This window comes from Rhipicephalus sanguineus, chromosome 2 (genome assembly GCF_013339695.2).
Source record: "Rhipicephalus sanguineus isolate Rsan-2018 chromosome 2, BIME_Rsan_1.4, whole genome shotgun sequence".
Classification (NCBI taxonomy): Eukaryota; Metazoa; Arthropoda; class Arachnida; order Ixodida; family Ixodidae; genus Rhipicephalus; species Rhipicephalus sanguineus.
Window position 1 is genome coordinate 123482377 of NC_051177.1, and position 19986 is coordinate 123502362.

Below are 19986 nucleotides of genomic sequence, written 5' to 3' on the forward strand. Positions count from 1 at the left end.
TAAAATGCGACGGGGTACGGCTCCAGGGAGGGACCGCATAACAGTGAAACTGTTGGCAAACCTCCCTGACACAGCCTATCTTCATTTATTAGAATACATGAACCACATCTGGGACGGACGTCCGCTCCCTCCCGAGTGGAAAACATCACTTGTGACTTTTATTCCCAAAGCAGGCAAGGCCGTGAATACGGAAAATCTGAGGCCCATATCACTGACCTCGTGCACGGGCAAGCTTATGGAGACGATGGTACGGGATCGCCTCTCTCCATACCTGGAGAGCAAGGGCTTCTTTGCAGACACCATGTTTGGGTTTCGCCCACATATGTCTGCACAGGACGTCCTTCTCCAGCTGCACAGGGCCGTCATACAACCCACAACTATGCAACACAATGACAAAGCCATCCTCGCCCTTGATCTGAAGGGCGCTTTCGACAATGTTAAACACGATAGCATCCTGGCCAACTTGAGTTCCACCGACTGCGGGGCTAGGACCTTTGCATATATAAGAGATTTCCTCTCTAAACGCCAGGCCCTTCTTCGGATCGAGGACGAGGAATATGGCCCGTACATTATGGGAACACGGGGTACCCCTCAGGGAGCTGTGTTATCACCGCTCCTGTTCAACATTGCTATGATGCGCCTTCCAAACAAATTGGCCCAGGTGGAAGGCATTCAACACGCAGTATATGCCGATGACATTACAATATGGACCACCGAAGGGAGCATTGGGGAAATGCAGGAACGCCTTCAGCGGGCCGCATCCATAGTCGAGGCGTATGCCAACGATTGTGGACTCCAATGTGCTCCAACCAAATCAGAGCTTCTGCATGTTAGAGCGAAGCCAACCGATAAATCAGCCATACACATCTCTCTGTCTGGGGTTCCCATCAGAGAGGTGGAGGAGCTTCGGATTCTCGGCCTGTTCATTCACCACAGACTCAGACCGGACTCCACAATTGCGAAACTCCGGATAGTAGGCGAACAGGTAGGGCGCATGATCCACCGCGTTTCCAACAAGCGGGGCGGTCTGCGGGGCAGGGACGCGCTTCGGCTCGCCCATGCCTTCGTGACTAGCCGGATACTCTACGCCGTCCCATACCTTCGCACTAACAAGCACGAAGACGACAGAATAGATGCCATCATTCGCAAGGCGACTAAGCGAGCTCTGGATCTCCCTGTGGCCACCTCCAACGCCAAACTCAGAGCTTTAGGCGTGCTCAACTCCTACCAGGAGTTGCGGGAGGCCCACCTTGTGAATCAATACACGCGGCTCGTGCAGACGGCTCCCGGGCGCCGCCTGCTAAACCGATTACAGATCCAACACGTTTGCCCTGCAGAGGAGGCGGAGCGTATTCCAGAACTGTGGCGCCATATGCTCTCGGTCTCTCCGCTCCCCAGTAACATGGATACGCACACGCACGAAAGCAGACGACAAGCGCGGGCTCGGACGCTTGAAAGACAACACGGCTCTCGACCTGGTGTATTCTACGTGGACATAGCAGGGCCTTCGCCCAAGGGATTTTACACGGCCTCTGTAATTCACCAGGAAAAACACGCCAATGGGCTCTCCTTCCGAGCACAAAATTCAGAGCGAGCTGAGGAAGTAGCGATAGCGCTTGCTGCCGCGGATCCCAATTCGAAAGTCATCATCACGGACTCCCGTAGCCGGCCAAATTCTAAAACGGGCTGCCATTGATCCGACCCCGAAACGCATTATATGGGCTCCTGGCCATCAGGGCTTACGAGGTAATGAGGCCGCTGACGCGGCCGCCCGAGCGCTTACCCACCGGGCTCCTCACCCTGGCTCTTCTGACTCAGAGGCCAATACACCGCTTCTGCGGTTCAAAGAAATTCTCTCATATTATCGCGACACTCGCCGCCTTTTCCCGGCTCCTGCAAAGGGGCTGAGTAAGGCGGATGAGCGAACTCTAAGGCGCCTGCAGACAGGTACTCTACTCTGCCCTGCAATATTAAAGCACTACGATCCAAACACGGATGGGCGGTGCCCACACTGTGGGGAGACCTGCGATATCTTCCACATGGTGTGGGCATGTACTAAAAATCCCGACCTGCCCCCTTCCCCTACCCCTTCACGAGAGGCATGGGAGACTGCCCTCCTCAACTGCTCCTCACTGGAGTCGCAACGGGCTCTGGTGCGACGGGCGCGAGACGGGGCCTCGTCATGCGGTGTCCCGGACTAGGGACGCCGACCATGTACCGGGGTCATGCTTTGGCCCCCAAACTCTCTTTTTTTTTTCTTTTATAATAAATGTTTTTCATCATCATCATCATCGGACCAGCAGTTCATGCAAATCAGGGTATACGGCCACATAATTCCAGACGAATGTTGAGAAGAAATGTTTACATAATCCAAGTGTACTAACACCTCAGAATTTCCCGAAACCATTGTGTGCGTGGTAGTATTAGTTTGTTTAATTTCCCTGATGTATTAAGTGATTCGTCACGATAGACAGATTAATCTGAAGTCTTCTGTAGCAGAAGGCGCAATTCTGTCAAATCACCTAGATAATCTGCAAAGGCAGACGTAACTTGTACAATGTATTTAGTGAATTGAAAAAGTCCTAATTTAATTTGTAATCTGCGGGACGCGTGTTCTAACCGTGGAGTCTACGCCAAGCTGTAATGAAGTTAGAACCATTAGCGTAATTTTTTTAGCAACGATGTCTTGTAGTACGCGGTGAAAACAACGAATGTCTTGCTCTCGTGCGTCACCATTTTCACGGCGAAGCTTCCGTTCGGACGGGAATTCGCCCATTATAAGCTATATTATCCAAACTTTCTACAGCTTACTAAACTTTCGCTAGTAGCGTAAACTTCAACCTTCTCCCTTGGGAGATTTCCATCGCAAGAATGAGCAGTAATCACCACCGTATCGTGAAAGAGCGGGTACGCGGCGGGCGCGGAAAAAGGCGATCCTCGGCCGCGGAGCAAGCGAGTCCTTGCCGTGACGTCACATCGCCGCGACTTCCGCACCGCCAGTGTTCGTTCTCGGGGCTAATAGCTGATTCCTGATGCACTTTCTCAGCCGCGACCTCGTGGCCATATCAAGCGTATTTTACTTGATCTCTATCGCGATGTCTCTCGCGCATAAGCTGTTGTAAAACGCGGCTGCGACGATTCATCGCTCAGCATTCCTGCTAGCTTACGAACGATCGCCCACAGCCGCCCACAGCACTGTCGAGTGAAGGACCCTATTTGCTGAGCCAGTGTACTTGGAGTGCTACTACTCTTTGTGGATATCCGGGAATAAAGATCACAGCGATTCGAACGAGGCGCAAGCGGTCGTATAACCGCTAGAGTGGTTCACTACAAACGCACCTGCGAGGCGCCGCTGCGCATATCCCAAAATTAGGGCGCTTCGAGGCTGACACATCGAGGCGCCCTACTCGTTTCTGCTCCGCACTAGAGTGGCTGCCAGACCGGTCTCCCAATGTAGTCCTCCGTACAGCCTGCCTTTCCCATTACCATTCCCATGTGGGAGTGGGAATTGGCCTGGCACCGATACCAACCGCACTTCACGCAAGTGTTTAGGGATTACTGATGTGAATGCATTCAGAAGAGGAGACTCCGAAGGAGAAGATGAAGTGAGAGACGTACATACGCTAATTTCTCCCCAGCTGAAGCTAATAAAATTATTATGGGTACCTGCCCATTGTGGATAAGAAATGAACGAAATGGCTGACTCACTAGCGTGAGCTGCATTGAATGGTCTAATACTTTCGGTCCTTCCAGAAGTGGCCACTATAACTGCAATTAGATATAGAAAATTTTCACTTTGTGCAGACGCCATAGAAATAATAATAACTAGTACAGAATTTAGTCATTTAAAATTTCCGTGGAACATCCAGCGGTGTCCTACTAGACAATTGGAAGTATTACTAACTAGAATACGATGTCGTGTTAAATCTATATTCACACAGGGCTGGTCTGGAGGTATCACCCCTCTGTCACTTTTATTTAGAAATGGAATCAATAGAGCACTATTTTTTTATCATGTCGCCGATACAGGTTACTAAGAAAAAAAAAAGACTTCTTGTTATCCCATTCGCTAACCTGGGGCTGAACTTCTCAATTGACAATGTGCCTCATTCGGTGCTTTAGCTCTGGGCTTCATCCACAGGAACGCGTTTGATGCCGTTTGTAGATATTGTTACGAAACAAAACCAATAAGACTTTAAATTCCTACTTGTGTAAATATTGTTATAATAGTTATGACCTTAAAAAAGAAGAAAAAAGTTTCATTATTATTATTACTATTAATGCCATGCTCCATCACTTTTATGCCAACCTGCACGATATATGGAGTCTGCTGCCAGCAAATCTTGGTTACCCGTGTCATGGGCCATCTAATAATTTCTGTAGCTACAATTTTCTAGTATCATTGAAATAATAATAATATCTGGGGTTTAACGTCCCAAAACCACGATATGATCATGAGAGACGCCGTAGTGGAGGGCTCCGGAAATTTCGACCACCTGGGGTTCTTCAACGTGCACCTAAATCTAAGTACACGGGCCTCAAACATTTTCGCCTCCATCGAAAATGCAGCCGCCGCGGCCGGGATTCGATCCCGCGACCGTCGGGTCAGCAGTCGACCGCCATAGCCACTAGACCACCGTGGCGGGGAGTATCATGGAAACTTCAGAAATGACATAACTGTATACAGGGTGTTTCAACTATCACGCAGCACTATTTAAAAAAAAGAGAAACGGCGTTACGCGAAGCAAACCTAGTACAAATTAAGCCCAGTACACTGGAGTAGCCAGTACTAATATTTTAGTTAACCAGCTTTAATTAATTAATGATACTTATATTTTAAGCTCGTGAAGTACTCGCCTAATTAACAAAATGTCAATGAGGCACATGTAGGCATGTTTAAGTGACATCTAACTGCGCTATTTTCAACAACGTACTGATTGCGTGCTTATTGTTTCCGGCTGACAAAGAAAACCCTTGAAATCTGAAAAGCGACACGTGACTAATCTGCCGCATGCATCATGAAGCAGCGTCCTTAAACAGGCTCACCTTGAGGTAGCAAGTCAAGAAAAAAAGTACGGATCACACGATCTGCCATTACCCGGCCGAAGAAACACGCCGCTTTGGTCTTACAGGGTCAGCCGTAATCTGAACAGCACTCCGGCCGCATTATCAATAACAACCGTAGGCCATGACATAATGACAGTTTCGTACAATCGAGCTGAAGGAATCTCTGCAAAATTGCGGCGCATATTGTTGGCTCTCGTCCTGTACCCCTGCCAAACGGAACGCGGTCTCTGACAGAGGACAACAGGCAACGCGGTTGCTTACAGCAAGCTTAATTGAGGGCGCTGCTTTCTTTTGCGGGTGAGAGCGTAGTGGGAATAGCCGGGCGGGCGCGAGGGACGCTCTTCCCAACGTCTGTAACTGACGTCCAATAAAGTTGTTCTCTCCCTCTCTCTCTCCCACGTGTTATTTTTTATATTTGACGGGCTTTCTTGATTAGCCAAAAAGAATGCGCACGCAATTAATACGTTCCTGCAAATAGCGCAGTTATATATCTTTTACACATGCCTAAATACGCCTCATTGACATTTTATATAATTAAGCGAGTACTTGTGACTAATTAATTAAACCTCATTAACGAAAAGGTAGGAGTGGCTACTCCGGTGTATTGGTACCAATATGTACTAGGTTTGCTTCACGTAATGCCGTTCCTCTTTTTTTTTAAATCGTGCTGCGTGATAGCTGGGACACCCTGCATGTATTATGTTCGACCAGACATACTTATCAAAAATATTTTATCAACACACTTGATTTCTTCGATTTTATCGGTCGAGTAATACCCACGTAGTCGAGTCAAGCAGCGTTATCTTACAGCATTGCGCGACCGCCAGCCGGCCGGCATGTCAGCATCCTTATCAGTGCAAGGCGGCAGAATCTGCAAAAATAAGGATGTGCGAAACAATTTCATTGGGAGCAATGCTACGCATTTGAGTATTCAATTTTCCGTTTGTTTTCTACGGGCACTGCTTTGCACAACGGCTTCTTGGCCCCATTGAACTCGAAATTTCAAGATTTTTCAGTAAAACACTGAAAGAAAACTGAAGAAATTATAATATTCTTTAGTGATGTCGTTGTTATTTGGTTTTTTTTGTTTGCTGTTGGATTTCGGTGGCTGGAGCAAGGAAATGACACATTATGCGAGGTGCTTGTCACCGCCCCCCCCCCCCCCCCCCGCACCGACGGTTATTCTGAGCGTCGGGCAAAGGTCACGTCGTTCCGCCACACCTATTATTATTATTTTTGTTGTTGTTGTTGATGTTGTTGTTGTTGTTCTGAAGTCCAGTCTTAGTTTACTATAACACACGAGCGTCAGCCCTCCGCCCCTTCCTGATGAAGAGGGGGTTGCACAGTTCTGAAGGCCCCTATCGCCACGGCGTACTGCGTGTGTATAGCTGGCCGTAAGTCAATATTAGTCCAAGTGTCTGTATACTTGCATCAACTACACTGTGGCTGATTCCGTCTTCTTACTGAAGCGACATACGCAACACTGAATGAGCTCAACGCCATTGCTTTCGATTGAGCTTAGTTCCCCTAATGGAAATGGTCTGCAGTTCACCAATTCACATAGATGCTGCGGTCGCGCTGATAACACTACGGAGAACTGTTTGATCAAAGTGCAGCGAAAAAGTACCCATGAGGAAAAATCTAAATGCGCGCAGGCAGCCTTGCAATTAACTTCTGAAAGCGAATAGGTCTTATGAATTTGATTCCCCTGCAAATCCATCGATTTCTGCTAACTTTGTCTGTACGGACAATTCCATGTCTGTTGACGCAGTACATGTGAATGAATCCTTGAGGACACGACGCAATAAACATTCTTCCTGCGTTCAAGGACAGATTACGACCCCATTTATCCATGCCTAATGTATTGCTCTTCCCCGTATGCTCTTGCAATGCTTAGGAGCATCAGATTATCAGGGGTAGTCATCAGAAAAGTTCGAACAGTGAATAGCGGTCATTCCGCTAATTAAATCAATATCGCTTGTACTGTGCCAGGGAGAGGTACGGTATCCTGCAGAATGGGGGAGTCAACCGCTGCGCAGACCGATTCAGAACGCCAAACACGCAGGACTTATGATGGAGGATCTTCGCAAGAGGCATTGGAAGATTGCGTATTTGTCGGTCGGCGGTGGTAGCTCACTCTAAAATACTAAGAAGCTGAGGAAACACATCCCTGACATCTCGGAAAATTGTTTGGATTTAGCAGGTGATGCTGACAGACGGGAAAACAGAAATGTGCAAAATCTAAAATGCCGCTCGGAAACGCAAGCGCACATACAGCGGTACCTTTCTTCAGCAAGGCAACTTGGTGTTTCCGAGTATTCTTTAATTCCTTCCAAATTTAAGAGTACAACCAGTAATCTGGTGCAGAAATTCACAGGTATCGAATTTCTTCAAATCTAATCGGCTACCTCTGGAATTCAGAGGCATATAAGGAATTTTGTCTCCCTACGCTACGTCGCAGCCATGACTTTAAATTAGCTCGCAGATTAGCGTCAATTCAGCCTTTTTGGCGGCGTTTGTAGCTCAAGAACTTTCGTTGTCGACGCCATGAAAAGGTTGGGTAAACTTAGCTACAGCTAGCTATCCTGAGCGTAGTGACGTCAGCAAGTGATTAACAGACTTCGATGTTTGATAGCTGACTAGCTTAACGATCACTTAGTTGTAAGCATTGTCTTTCAGTACCTTCCCTACATCGACGCTAAAGAGGAAGATGGCCACGTCAAGCTCTTGGGCTTCATCGGAAAGATGGCTCATGCGACGATTGACTCCCTGCGACTTAAGTGAGTTGTGGGAACGACGCCGTTGCTATTACGTAATTGTTAAGCACGTATCGTAATATCGTTCAAGTGCTATTCATGTATCCTCGCCCTTTCTCTGTTCTACCATTATCTATTTTTTTGCTGACATAGTGTTACGTTCGTAAAGCCTAGATATGGCACATTCGGCGGGGAGTCTGTAAACAAGAGTTGGCCAGGAACCGTTGGAATGTTGGTCAAGAACGTAAGTTTCGCGCCACTTCGCAGCCTTGTTTAAACTACTAAGTTACAGCATGCAATATTGCGATACAAAAAGTGTTTTCGACGAAATGAAAGATGTACTCCGGAGGACAGAAATCTCCAGCACAAAAGCTTCGCGCTAAATGCGAATTTTTCACTATGCTAATGCAAGATCAATCTACTCTAATGGATAAGTGTGTATACGTCACAAGATCAGCTACAGACCATGGCAATTAATACAGAACCTATGTCCCTAGGCTGAGCTAGAATTCAGCTTTCTCGCAAACCTTGTGGGTACTTTCGTCCCCAATATCACGACTGAGTTTAATAGAAAGGGAGACAGCGCTCGTATGCTTTAAGTAAACGAAGGAACACTTTTCCAAATAGGAGAGCGACGCTGACATGCGTGCTTACCGGACGCTTAAGCGCCTATAAGTTGCGACGAGGCCTCTGTATGCAAAAGAAGACGTGCGCCCACAGATGGTATTGCGAGATCGAGCGGCATTTTGGCGCATGTGTGCCTGTGTACTGGTTTTGAAAAGTGGACAGTTAATACAAGTCGCCATACGCAGTGGGCCCTAGAAAAGCTGCCGCTCAGGACCGGTCGTAGACAGTCTTAGCGCTACGAAAATGAGGTGATCTCCATGGAAACGATCTGCGAAACTCATAAACTGCGCAACCTCGACCGCTCACAAGGAAGCCGCGAGACATAACAGACGTTTTGCCTCACTCGTTGATGTAAAAATATAACTCAATTCCAATTGCTGAAGGACTTGACTTTCAATTTGCTGAAGGCCTTGACTATTTGGGAAAAAACACCTATTTTCATTATTTATTTTTGGTGCAACAACCCCCCTCACCAAAATTTCGGGCGGGGGAGTGGGGCGCCGGGCCCCTAGGGCACCCCCCCCCTAGCTACGACCCTGCTTCCCATCTTTTACTGCCCTGTCCTGAAGAACGCCCATGTTTATGATTTTAAATTAAAAAAAAGAAATAAAATGTATTGGCAGGCCGCATCCACGCACATTTGATGATGTAAACATTCTGTGACTGCAAAAAACCAAAACAAATAAATGAAATATTACAGAAAAGAAAGAAACGAAAAAACAAGAAGGAATAATACAGAAACGAGAAATACGCCTCGGCAGCCAATGCACTAAAAGAAAGAAAAAACTAACAAAATGCAACATTGTATACTCATGCAGTATCAGTCCAATGAATGCGTTATCTGCCTGATTTTTTTTTTGTTTCGTTTGTTTGTCCTAACTACAGGAGGCGGACGTCGCTCCAGGGCCTCTGGTGGTGACTGCCCAGCGCGTGTCGGTGGCCGACCCAACTGTGCCCTACACGTACGAGGAGATGGTCATCCTCGGAGGGAGGCCGAAGCATTTCAGCAGCAATCTCTTCAGCATCGCGCTCACGTTTTCGCCCATGGTGACCAATCCGCCACGGCATGCACTTTCGGCTGTGGGAAGAAATTAATATGAATTGTCCGCGGTGACCGTTTCATATCCTTAATTTAGTGCGAGTGTAGTGGAGTGAAACTTCCATTAAGTTGGCAGGTGTCAACGAGCCACAGTCTCGAGCACATTTCAACTTCCGAAACAGTGAGATACTCCTTTAACAAAGTGCTCCAGACAGGCACGTTCAGCCCATCGCTCAGCAAATAACGGCCGTTTCTATATATAGTCAAGAGAGAGAGAGGGAGAAATAGAGAGAGAGAAGAGATATATAAAGAACTTATTTGGAAGAAGGCAGAGAGGTCACCCTGAGATTGCGAGCTCTGCATGCGACTGTGCACTGAAGATCAACGGAAGGAGATTTAAATGTGTAACTATGAATGATGATAGCGATGATGATGAGGTATAAATTGTATGACTAAAAACTATAGGCACCAATAACGCAAGCGCGATCTCTTCGTCACGACACAAAGGGGCACAACGATTGGTGGGACGGGCCGCCGCCGAGTATCGCGGCACTTGTGAAAGAGGATGCGAAAGAGGCATCGGCGGTGGCGAGGGGCACCGCAAACAGTTGTTCTATGCGTCTTTTGTCTACGGACGCGATCCGCCAGAATCTAGACTTACACAGCTTCGCAAAAAAACAACGACTATTAAGGCGCTATGTAGCGATGAGTGCACATGGTATATTGATTCTCTGCGGAGATCTTTAAATGTTAACTGCTGTCTCCTGCAGAGTTTTCGAGCGTGCTTAGCGGGGTTGCCAATGGTGGCTACTTTTCGCCAAATTGGCGAATTTGAGAGGCCCGTGGCGACCTAAAATTATGAATGGCGACATGGCGAATTTATGGCGATTTTCGGCTTAGGTCTCCACTGAGTTTTGCATCCTAAGCTCAGTGTCTTCCCAACGAATGAGCGGCAACATTCTCTGTATTTTTCTTGGTTTTAGACCCACGAGTAGAATGGGCACATTACGCGTCATTTGGTATGTCCGTCCTCTAACTCGTGTGTATCTTCTCCTCAATTCATCTAGATGCAGGAGGTACTGGAACGTCTCCCAGAGACATTCTAGCAAAATGTAAGTCAGCGGACTGCATTGCAAACCGCGAGGGGGCAGTGTTTGACTATAAGTTTATGGCTTTAGGTGCTTTAAGCTTCTCTAAAGTTTCGCTTCTGAAGGGGCTAGACGACGGGTTGGCCGCGTGTTCCGACCATTTGTTCCGCCAAAGCTCCAACTGTTCTGAATAGCTTGGCGACTTATTCACTGTTGCAGTACCCCCAATTCAGCTCGTAAAGACTGTTTTGGAATAGCGAAGAGAGGCGGATACGCGGCTATTTGTGCAATAAAAAATATTTATTGAGGCATTTTCCACTGTTCTCGGTAAGCATGTGCAATGAAAACAATTGCAATATAACATTTTACATTATCTACCTGCTCATTAATAACGCATCGGATTGACGCGTGTAGATATAAGTGACTATAAGAAAGGGTCGGTGGCGTCCGGTATCATATTAGTTCACACTGACAAGGTGTAAGACTCACTAATGATCGGTTACTGTACGAATTCTGTCGTGTTACCTTCAATAAACCTTTTAATCCATTTAATTTGTATAAGGGTACGTAAAGCTGTCTACAAGCAACGCTTTCACGGTTTTCGCCCAAGGTTTACCACACATTTACCTTTGAAACGAGCGGACAGGAATTGAAGGATATCATGAGCGTTTCATTCATTCAACCTTGCGCCACCACGCACATATCTTGCGTCTAGTCGGAGAAGCAGCACCATGCACTCCCATGGTGAAGCGGGCGATACGACTGGCATTGAGAAACGTCAATATAATTTATGGGTCTTGGATGGTACTGTATTCTACTAGGCTATACGTGAGTGGACATTTTTATTACTAGGTGTGCCGTACACATCTAGAATGGCGACTTCTTTGGCGAAATTTGTAAAAAAATGGCGACTTTTGGCGATTTTTCGCTCGTCATTTGGCGACATTTACTCGAAAGTCAGTGGCAACCCTGGTGCTTAGTAACGATTCTTCGTCAATGTCACGGAACGCTTTGTATAACATCAGCGTCACAGTTTGGGCCTGTTGTAAACCATGAAGTTGATGTAAACGGCAGTGAGAACTGTACGCAATCTGCGTACAGAAAGTAGCGCAATCTGCATGTGTACGTGTTTTATTCTATATGCGCGCCCATTTTGCAATGTCTATGGCTTGTTACGCTGAATTTATTACTGTCTATTGCGAGAGTGTATTCTTGGAGGAAAGTTGTCGTAAACTATGTGTTGGACTAAAGGAATGCGATGGCCACCGTCTTGTTAAAATCTACGAAATAACAAGTTTCAGAAGAAGTTCTGTTGGGACCACGACCTCGTCATCAGCGCGATATTCTGAAAGCGCTGAACAAGTTTTTGCGAGAGAAAGAATTCGACAAGAGACTGTAAATAGTTTCTGGACATTCAAGGTTTTGCTTCATCGCCACTTTCCTCCTCATCATCATCAACACCTCTCTTTCCCACCCCCTCCCCTTTCCTAACGCTGAGTAGCAGGCCAGAAGATTGATTCGGGCCGACCTCTCAGCTTTTCTGCCACAATAAACCTTTCTCTCTCTCTAAAGGTACGGCTCGTCTATGCGTTTGCATTTACGGTTGCAATTTTCAGGTATGGGTGTTGATCGTCGCCAGCCTTCTGGCGTGTGGTTTGCTACATTACGTCATCGGAATAGCCTTGGGAACGAGCAAAGAGAAATCTCGTGGTCCGCGACACTTCATCTGGCATTTCGTCGCCAGCGTTCTTTCTGAGAGTGAGTGCAATAGTGCGCCATATTGTTCAACACTATATTGAGCCATGCACACGGTGTTCAACATTAGCTAGGCCAGCCACGCCGCGATGGTCTAGTGGTTATGGCGCTCGACTGCTGACCCGAAGGTCGCGGGATCGAATCCCTGCCGCGGTGGCTGCATTTTCGACGGAGGCGAAAATATTTGAAGACCGTGTACTTAGATTTAGGTGCGCGTTAAAGAAACCCAGGTGGTCGAAATTTCCGGAGCCCTCCACCACGGCGTCCCTTATAATCATATCGTGGTTTTGGGACGTTAAACCCCAGATATTACTATATTAGCTAGGCCTAATTTCTTCAGCGGAAAATCCATGGGCTTACTGGCACTGTCGCAGGACAAAAAAATGTTCAGCGTAAAATGTAAGGCTACCATGGTGCAAATTTGTGCCTCATTTGTCATTTGTGCGTTGCATAAGCTAAAAGAGATAGATAGATAGATAGATAGAATATTTGTTAGCTTAGTACCCAGCTTCACATATTACTCTAGGAGGGAGGGCAAGGGATGGAATGAAGGCCAGTTTCAAAAACAAACATGAAGAACATAGAGATGGCAAGGTATTAATGCGCACGAAACGCACTACCGAATTGTTACCAAGACGAAATACTTACACGGTTCATGCGTAAGAATATCGTGCTTCCTGCGTCAACAGCGTCAACACGAATCATATGCAAAAGTAAGGTGGGCCGATCCCAGAGGTAGTGCAGCACTGGATGAGGTGCAGTAAGGTTCAAAAAGGAGGGCAGGGGGATGCTATAACAACCTGTATATTAAGGCAATAATCTTTTATGGTTGACGACTAGAAAAATTCGGCGGCTGGTGTCGACCGCTTAAACACGAGTGGTACTAACAGTCAGTAATTGAATTAGCATCTCGCGGGAACATGGTCTTTAGCCGGTACTCTCTTTAGCGTTAGCTAAATTAAGGGTCAACTTTTAGGGGCGAAGCTCCTTAGGGTGTGCGTCGTTCCCTCCTCTGTAGTAGTAGTAGTAGTAGTAGTATGTAGCCAGAATAGAAAGTTGGGCGAGTTGGTGTATATTCATATTTAAAGAAAAGCGGCGCACAAAAAGACGGAGACAAAGAAGAGAACCACACACAGCGCTGCACTCACAACTGAAAGTTTATTCAGAGCAACAAGAATTTAAAAGGTAAAAACCGCGCATGACAAGTGAGGTACAACGTGATTAGGTGATACGCTCATCAATAAAAGTAAACTCTTTTTTGTGCAATGTAACCGAGGTCTGGCTTACGCAATCATCACGTGACTTGTTAATATGATAGGCTTCAGAAACCTCACGGGTGAATTGATCGTGGTGCTTAAAAATAATAACTGTGTTAAACAGAACAGGTGTGCACCCACACGTAGCACAATGCGATGCCAAATGGGAAGGCGAGCTGATGTGCAAAGAGAGATAGTGCTCCCGCAACCTTTTATTGACACAGCGGCCCGTCTGTCCGACATAATGTGAACACAAGACAAAGGAATGCGGTACACCACCTCCACAGCACAAGGCACATACTTATTTCTATGGTTTACGGCACATTTCTTTACATCTGGCTTGTCCTTGTTGTCTAGCTTATTTGACACCAATGCACATATCTTTCCCAATTTATTGGGTGCCCTAAAAACCACATCAACTCCGTAAACAGGCATTACGTGAGTGAGAGAGAGAGAATTGAACTGTATGATCAGGCACACGTTCATTTCGCTCGGAGGTGGGGGACTTGCTTATTCCAGGTAACCATGGCTTGCAGCCGACGCGCGAGCCTTGTCCACCAGTCGGAGTTGGTCCTCAGAGTTTAGTGACGTCAGCATTGCCGCCCATTGGTCTTCCGGATTTTGTTGTACGCTCTGTTCGTCTATGGGGCATTTCATGACAAGCACAAAAAAAGTCGCCAGTTTTGTCGCAAGGGTGAAGCAATGAATGCGATGGCAACCAATAGTAATGTTATACAAAGTAAAGCTAGCAGCTAACTCCTTTAAAAACCGATCTTGCGTAACTCTGTTTTCGTGCTATCTGTCGCCTCAGGCGAAGTAAGCGGTGTGAGCAGAAAACGTACATACAAGGGTAGGAGCCGTCTTCTAATGTCTGTCGAGATCAAAGTTTACAGTTACAGCCCGAGCGACGCAGACCCCTCCCCCCCCACACACACACCCTTTCATGCTCCTTCGCCCAACGGAGCTGGTGAGCGCGTTTCATCTCTGCTTGAACCGCGCCCGTCTGCGGCCTCGGCAAGTTTTCGCTTGTAAAGAGAACATCGACGCACGAGGCGATGCTATATATTTGGACTTTATACGCGACATTACGGCGACGGCGATGAAAAAAAATGGACCTCGTGGGCCCATATAATTGTTATCGCAATAAAAAACTACTGTATTTATTTATTTATTTATTTATTTATTTATTTAGGCCCAAGGCACTAAAGAAAGGAGTGGGGGAAAGAATAATTACAAGTGGAGTTAAAACAAAAGCGTAATAAATGTGAGAAAAACACAAAATTGGTTGATATGCAACCTTGACGCTGAATTGATGCGGGGACTTCAGCTTGCTCAGATGAAAAAACGCCAGGCCTGCGCCGAAAGCGCAGCACAGTCACAGCGAAAGCTTGAAGAGTGGCATTTCTAGAAGGATGGATGAATAAACTTTATTTCGGTCCCTCGGAACGCGCCCTGGCATCTCTAGATCCCGTTATAAACTCTCTTGTGGGTACTAATACAAGTACACTAGCAACGTACCCACTACGCCACAAATCATAATTTTTGTGAAGTTGGGAAGCACCCACCACGACATTACTCGTCATTCTGCGGAGAAGCGAGGTACCATCTGTAAGGCATAATGTGCAGTTTCTTGATGCGATGCCTGATGACGATGAAGAATTATGACGGGGCCTTTCGTAATGGGTTGGAAGCTTTAAATGACCCACTAGTTTCGTAATTCGCATTGTGTGACTCCCGGTCGTTATTTCCCTCTCCCACTACGCTCAATAACATAGGCTAACGTGAGAAAGAGATAAAGAGAGGGAATTAACTTTATCGAGACCCTGACGAAATGGATCATGGGAGACTTATGGGCTTCCTTGGCAGCAAATATAAGTGCACTTGTGAGGACCCCACTACGCTATAAATCGTCATAATTTTTGTGAAGTAGGGAAGCAGCCACTATACAATTTTTCGTCATCCTGCGGAGAAGCGTGGTACCTGCTAAACACCTGTAAGGCATTATGTGCACTTTGTTGATGCTGTGGGTGATGACGATGAAGAATTATCGCAGAGGCCTTCGTAATGGGTTGGATGCATTCAACAACCCACTCGTTGCGCAGTTCGCATTGTGTGACGCCTGGCTACAGAATTCGCGTTGTGTGACGCTCGGTTGTTAATTTACTCTTCTACCACGCTATAATGCATATGTTAATGTGGTTCCTTCCCGACATAAAGCCTGTATAGGGTATTTTTGCAAAGCAGTTTCAAGCACCGGCATGGCTCTGAGGTAGAATACTATGCTCCCACGCAGAGGGCGCAGGTTCGAGCCTCGTTCCGTCCTGGAAATTTTTTCTTATTTCGTTTTATTTCGAGCGATAGTGGTTACGGACACCGGCGGCGGCGGTGGCGGACAACTACGGCGCCAAAAACGGCCCTTGTTGTGATCTCATAACAGCTTTCGCTCTAAAATAGCACATCATGTTCTATATCGCATCTGAAGCTGACCATGTAGCGGTCTGACTTAAAATGCATTTTACAGTGCTGCCGTGCCCGTTACCTTCCATAGCGGTCCTGCTTAATTGACGTCCGGGTCGCTGGTTCAACTCTGCGCTCTGCGTGCGCAGTTCACGCGCGTGGAGTCGTTCCAGAAGGTCTACCGGCGTCTGGTGGAGCAGGGTGGTGCGCTGCCGGCCGCACAGCTGTTCAGCTTGTCGACGCTGCAAGACATCCAGGCCGAGCGTGCAGCCATGCTCTTCACGCGTGTGGCCATCAATCGGCGGCTGCACCGCTACTGCCCGATGCTGCACGGCGAGTTCTACTACGCCCGGCAGCCGGTCACGCAGGTGCCCATGACCACGTTCGTGCGCAAGGGACTGCCGAGGGCCGTTCGGCGAACGCTGGACGCCAAGTAAAGCATCGACCAATTAAATGGCGTGACGATAGAGCCTTGCTGTGTGAACCGCTAGGCCGCATCGTTACTGCTCCGAAGTAGCTCGTACTCCTGAGGACCGAGAATGGCTCTTGGAGAGGATAATTTATTAGAGCAAACGAGGTAGAGCGATGGGCCTCTGATCAGAGTTCTCTGTAGCCTGATAATGTGTCCATGCAAGGGTGGATTGAAAAGGGTGGAAAAAGTGAGGCACAAGGTGTGATCACGGGAACACACTGCTACCTCACTGGAGAGACAGAAAGAGTGAGAGAGCTCTTTATTGAAATGTAGAGTGATAAACCAGCGTACCTTTGATTAGATGCAGGGAATTGGATTGAGGGAAAAGAGGCCGTAGGAGAATGCGGACAGTAAGTTATGTTCACTGGAGACAAACTATAAGCACCTCTTGTATTAAAGCCGGTGGCCCGTTGAAAGTAAGCCCTCTACGAGTTGCTACAGGTGACCTGCTTGGTCCATGCATTATGATAATTTTTTTCTGTTTGTTCATTGTTACTCAACTATCTTCATCATGCGTTGGCCCTCAACCCTGCTTACGACAATAAACCATCTTTATGATCAATTGTTTTTTCTATTCACAATTTTATCCCGGTTTGCGTATACGTTATTCCTTATTTATTTATTTATTTTCAAATACTACAGCCCAATGCAGGGCTATTGCAGGAGTGGGGTACATACAATAGGAAAGAATAACAGTAACATCACAACAAGTTCTTCTTCAGAACAAATATCGCCACCTCTTGAGCACAACCGGGTATGTAAATGAAAAAAAAAAAAAATTGGACAACAATATCATTCAAGTGCCTCCAAAAAATCTGACATATTCATTTCACGAACAGAACCGGGTAGATCGTTCCAGTAGACAATAATTTTCGAAAAAAAAACTGTATTTGAACATATTAGTACGTGCAAAGAATGGCCTTATGTTAAGATTGTGACCACGTCTAGTTGCAAGAGCATTAGCATACACGATGTAATTATCATTAGATAGCCGGCATGATGAATGAACATAAGAGTGCAAAAGTTTCAAAGAGTCAATATCACGCCTAGCGCACAATGGAGATAACTTCAAAGATTTCATTGCAGATGAGGGCGAAAAATCAAGGTCATAGCGATGAAAAATGAAGCGAACAGATTTCCTCTGGAAGATTCAATTTTAATTACGTCACACACTTTGTATGGATTCCACACACACGAAGCGTACTCTAATATAGGGCGGATCAGTGTTTTGTACATTAGTAATTTGGTGGATTTTGGCGATGCAGATGATGTACGTCTTAAGTAACCTAATTTTTAATGCTTTAGATGTAATGTAATCTATGCGATGCGACCATTGCATGTTGTGTGTGAACATAACGCCAAGGTATTTGTATGTCTGTGCTCGGGGAACTGCGATGTTGTTGAAGGAGTATGCATATTGTGATGGAGAATGGCTGTTCGTGAAAGATAAAACTACTGTTTTTTGGAAGTTTATCTGCACCTGCTAATCCGAGCGCCAAGAACAAAACTGCGAGAAAGAATCTTGAAGTATGGCATGATCATTAGGAGAAGTAATTACCTGGTAAAGTACACATATCGTCGGCGTACAGGCGAACTTGGGACCTAATATTGCTGGGAAGGTTATTTATAAAAATCAGAAATAACAGGGGACCGAGAACGGAGCCCTGTGGGACACCAGATGTAACTTTTACTGCTGACGAGGTCTTGGAATTGAATGAGACGAATTGAGAGCGCGAGTTTAGAAAGCTTGTTAACCAGTCAATTAATTGTGGATTATTTAAAAGTGCCTCTAGTTTACCTATAAGCTTGCTGTGTATAACGGTGTCGAAAGCCTTCGAGAAATCTATAAATAATGTGTCAATTTGATTACCAATATCTAAGTTACTAGTAATATCATGTGAAAATTCCACCAGTTGCGTTACTGTGCTGAAGCCGCGACGAAATCCATGTTGTGTGCAGGACAGAAGATTATTCGATTCAAGAAGCTCAGTTATGTGTTTATGAATGATGTGTTCGAGCAGCTTTCCAGAATTGGAAGTAAGTGATATGGGTCTATAGTTGGAGAGGAGTTGTCTGTTTCCTGATTTATGCAGAGGCAGGACCTTGGCTAACTTCCGGGACGAGGGGACTGTACTTGAAGACAAAGATTTGTTAAAAATGATGGTCAAATAACGTGAACACCACAGAGCGTATCGCACCAGAAAGCTATTCAGAATATTATCGGGGCCAGTGCACTTCTTCGTATCTAACTTGAGAATCAAGTTTAGGATACCATCTGTGCTAATTACCAGATCGTCGACGGACAGCTCTGGATTAGAACTTCTAAGTGAAGGGAGAGCATTATTGTCGTGCGTGAACACAGACTGAAAATAGATATTGAACGCATTAGCTATCTTAATAGGGTGTGAAACTGCCGTGCCATCTAATATAAAGGAAACTGTATCGGTTCTAGCGGGGTTAATAGAAGACCAGAATTTGCGTGGGTTAGATTTTAATAATGCTGGAAGTTCAATTTGGAAAAAAAAATGTTCTTAGCACATTCCATTTTTTTACGCAGATCTATCACAGCAGTGTTAAAGCGACTGATAACACCTGGATTACCTGTCTTTTTCAAACGGCGCAGACGACGAACGCGACGTGAAGTTTGCAGCAAGCTGCCATTCATCCATGGAATCTACGGATTTCCTTTTTTTGCTTTTGAGAGGAACGAATTGATCAATGCATAACTTCACGACATGCTCAAATGCGCTGACTAAAGTGTCAACGTGACTGTGACTACAAAGTGCCTGAAAAGAATCAAAGTTGGAAGCTAGCACATCTGTGATAGAGGCATCATCAGCATGAACGAAATCATGAAACTGCGTAATGCTAGGCTGCTGTTTAATTAGATGGGATGGAAGCGATATGTGCACAGCTTTGTGGTCGGAAATGCCATCAATTACGTCGCACTGAAATGCTGTTTGAACTAAATGAGAACTGAGGAAAACGAGGTCTAGGAGAGCGTTGTGGCGAGTTGGAGATTATACAATTTGAGTGAGGCCCAGGGTTAGGGAAATAGATACGAGTTCCCTACAAATAGAAATTTCTTGCCCAGTGCAACTTTTTGTTTGCCAGTTGATACCCGGTGCATTAAAGTCCCCTATAAAGACAAATTCTGAGGTACCGAAGTCAAGTTTGTGCATAAATGTGCTAAGCCTTTGTAAATATTCTAAGGAAGAACCTGGTGCACATAGCATACACCAACAATTATTGACAGTTTATTTAAACATAGTTTACACCATACTAGTTCAACATCTGGTGTGTCGGGGAGCACAAAAAATTTGATGTCAGAACGAATCAGTAGCGCTACACCACCACCTTTACCACGTGATCGGTCATTGCGTACTGCTACATAACCGGGTGGGGTAAGTTCACAATCAAACACTCCATCATGTAGCCAGGTTTCCGTTATGGCCACTACATGGGGAGA

General features: G+C 46.0%; 1 protein-coding gene across 1 annotated transcript; it reads left to right on the forward strand.

Moving 5' to 3' along the window:
- The first annotated feature begins 244 nt into the window (after nt 1-244).
- On the forward strand, nt 245-16482 carry LOC125757367 (uncharacterized). Its single transcript, XM_049412913.1, has 3 exons — nt 245-1324; nt 9336-9497; nt 16195-16482. Exons 1-3 carry the CDS (start codon nt 245-247, stop codon nt 16480-16482), a joined length of 1530 nt encoding a protein of 509 aa, XP_049268870.1.
- Nucleotides 16483-19986: the final 3504 nt, after the last annotated feature.

What these genes read in the sequence shown, in the direction of transcription:
- LOC125757367 (XM_049412913.1), top strand. Translation starts at nt 245, where the DNA reads ATGGTACGGGATCGCCTCTCTCCATACCTGGAGAGCAAGGGCTTCTTT. An exon ending in ACCGATTACAGATCCAACAC is followed by an intron (nt 1,325 to 9,335) that starts GTTTGCCCTGCA and finishes TCCTAACTACAG; the next exon opens with GAGGCGGACGTCGCTCCAGG. An exon ending in CGCTCACGTTTTCGCCCATG is followed by an intron (nt 9,498 to 16,194) that starts GTGACCAATCCG and finishes CTGCGTGCGCAG; the next exon opens with TTCACGCGCGTGGAGTCGTT.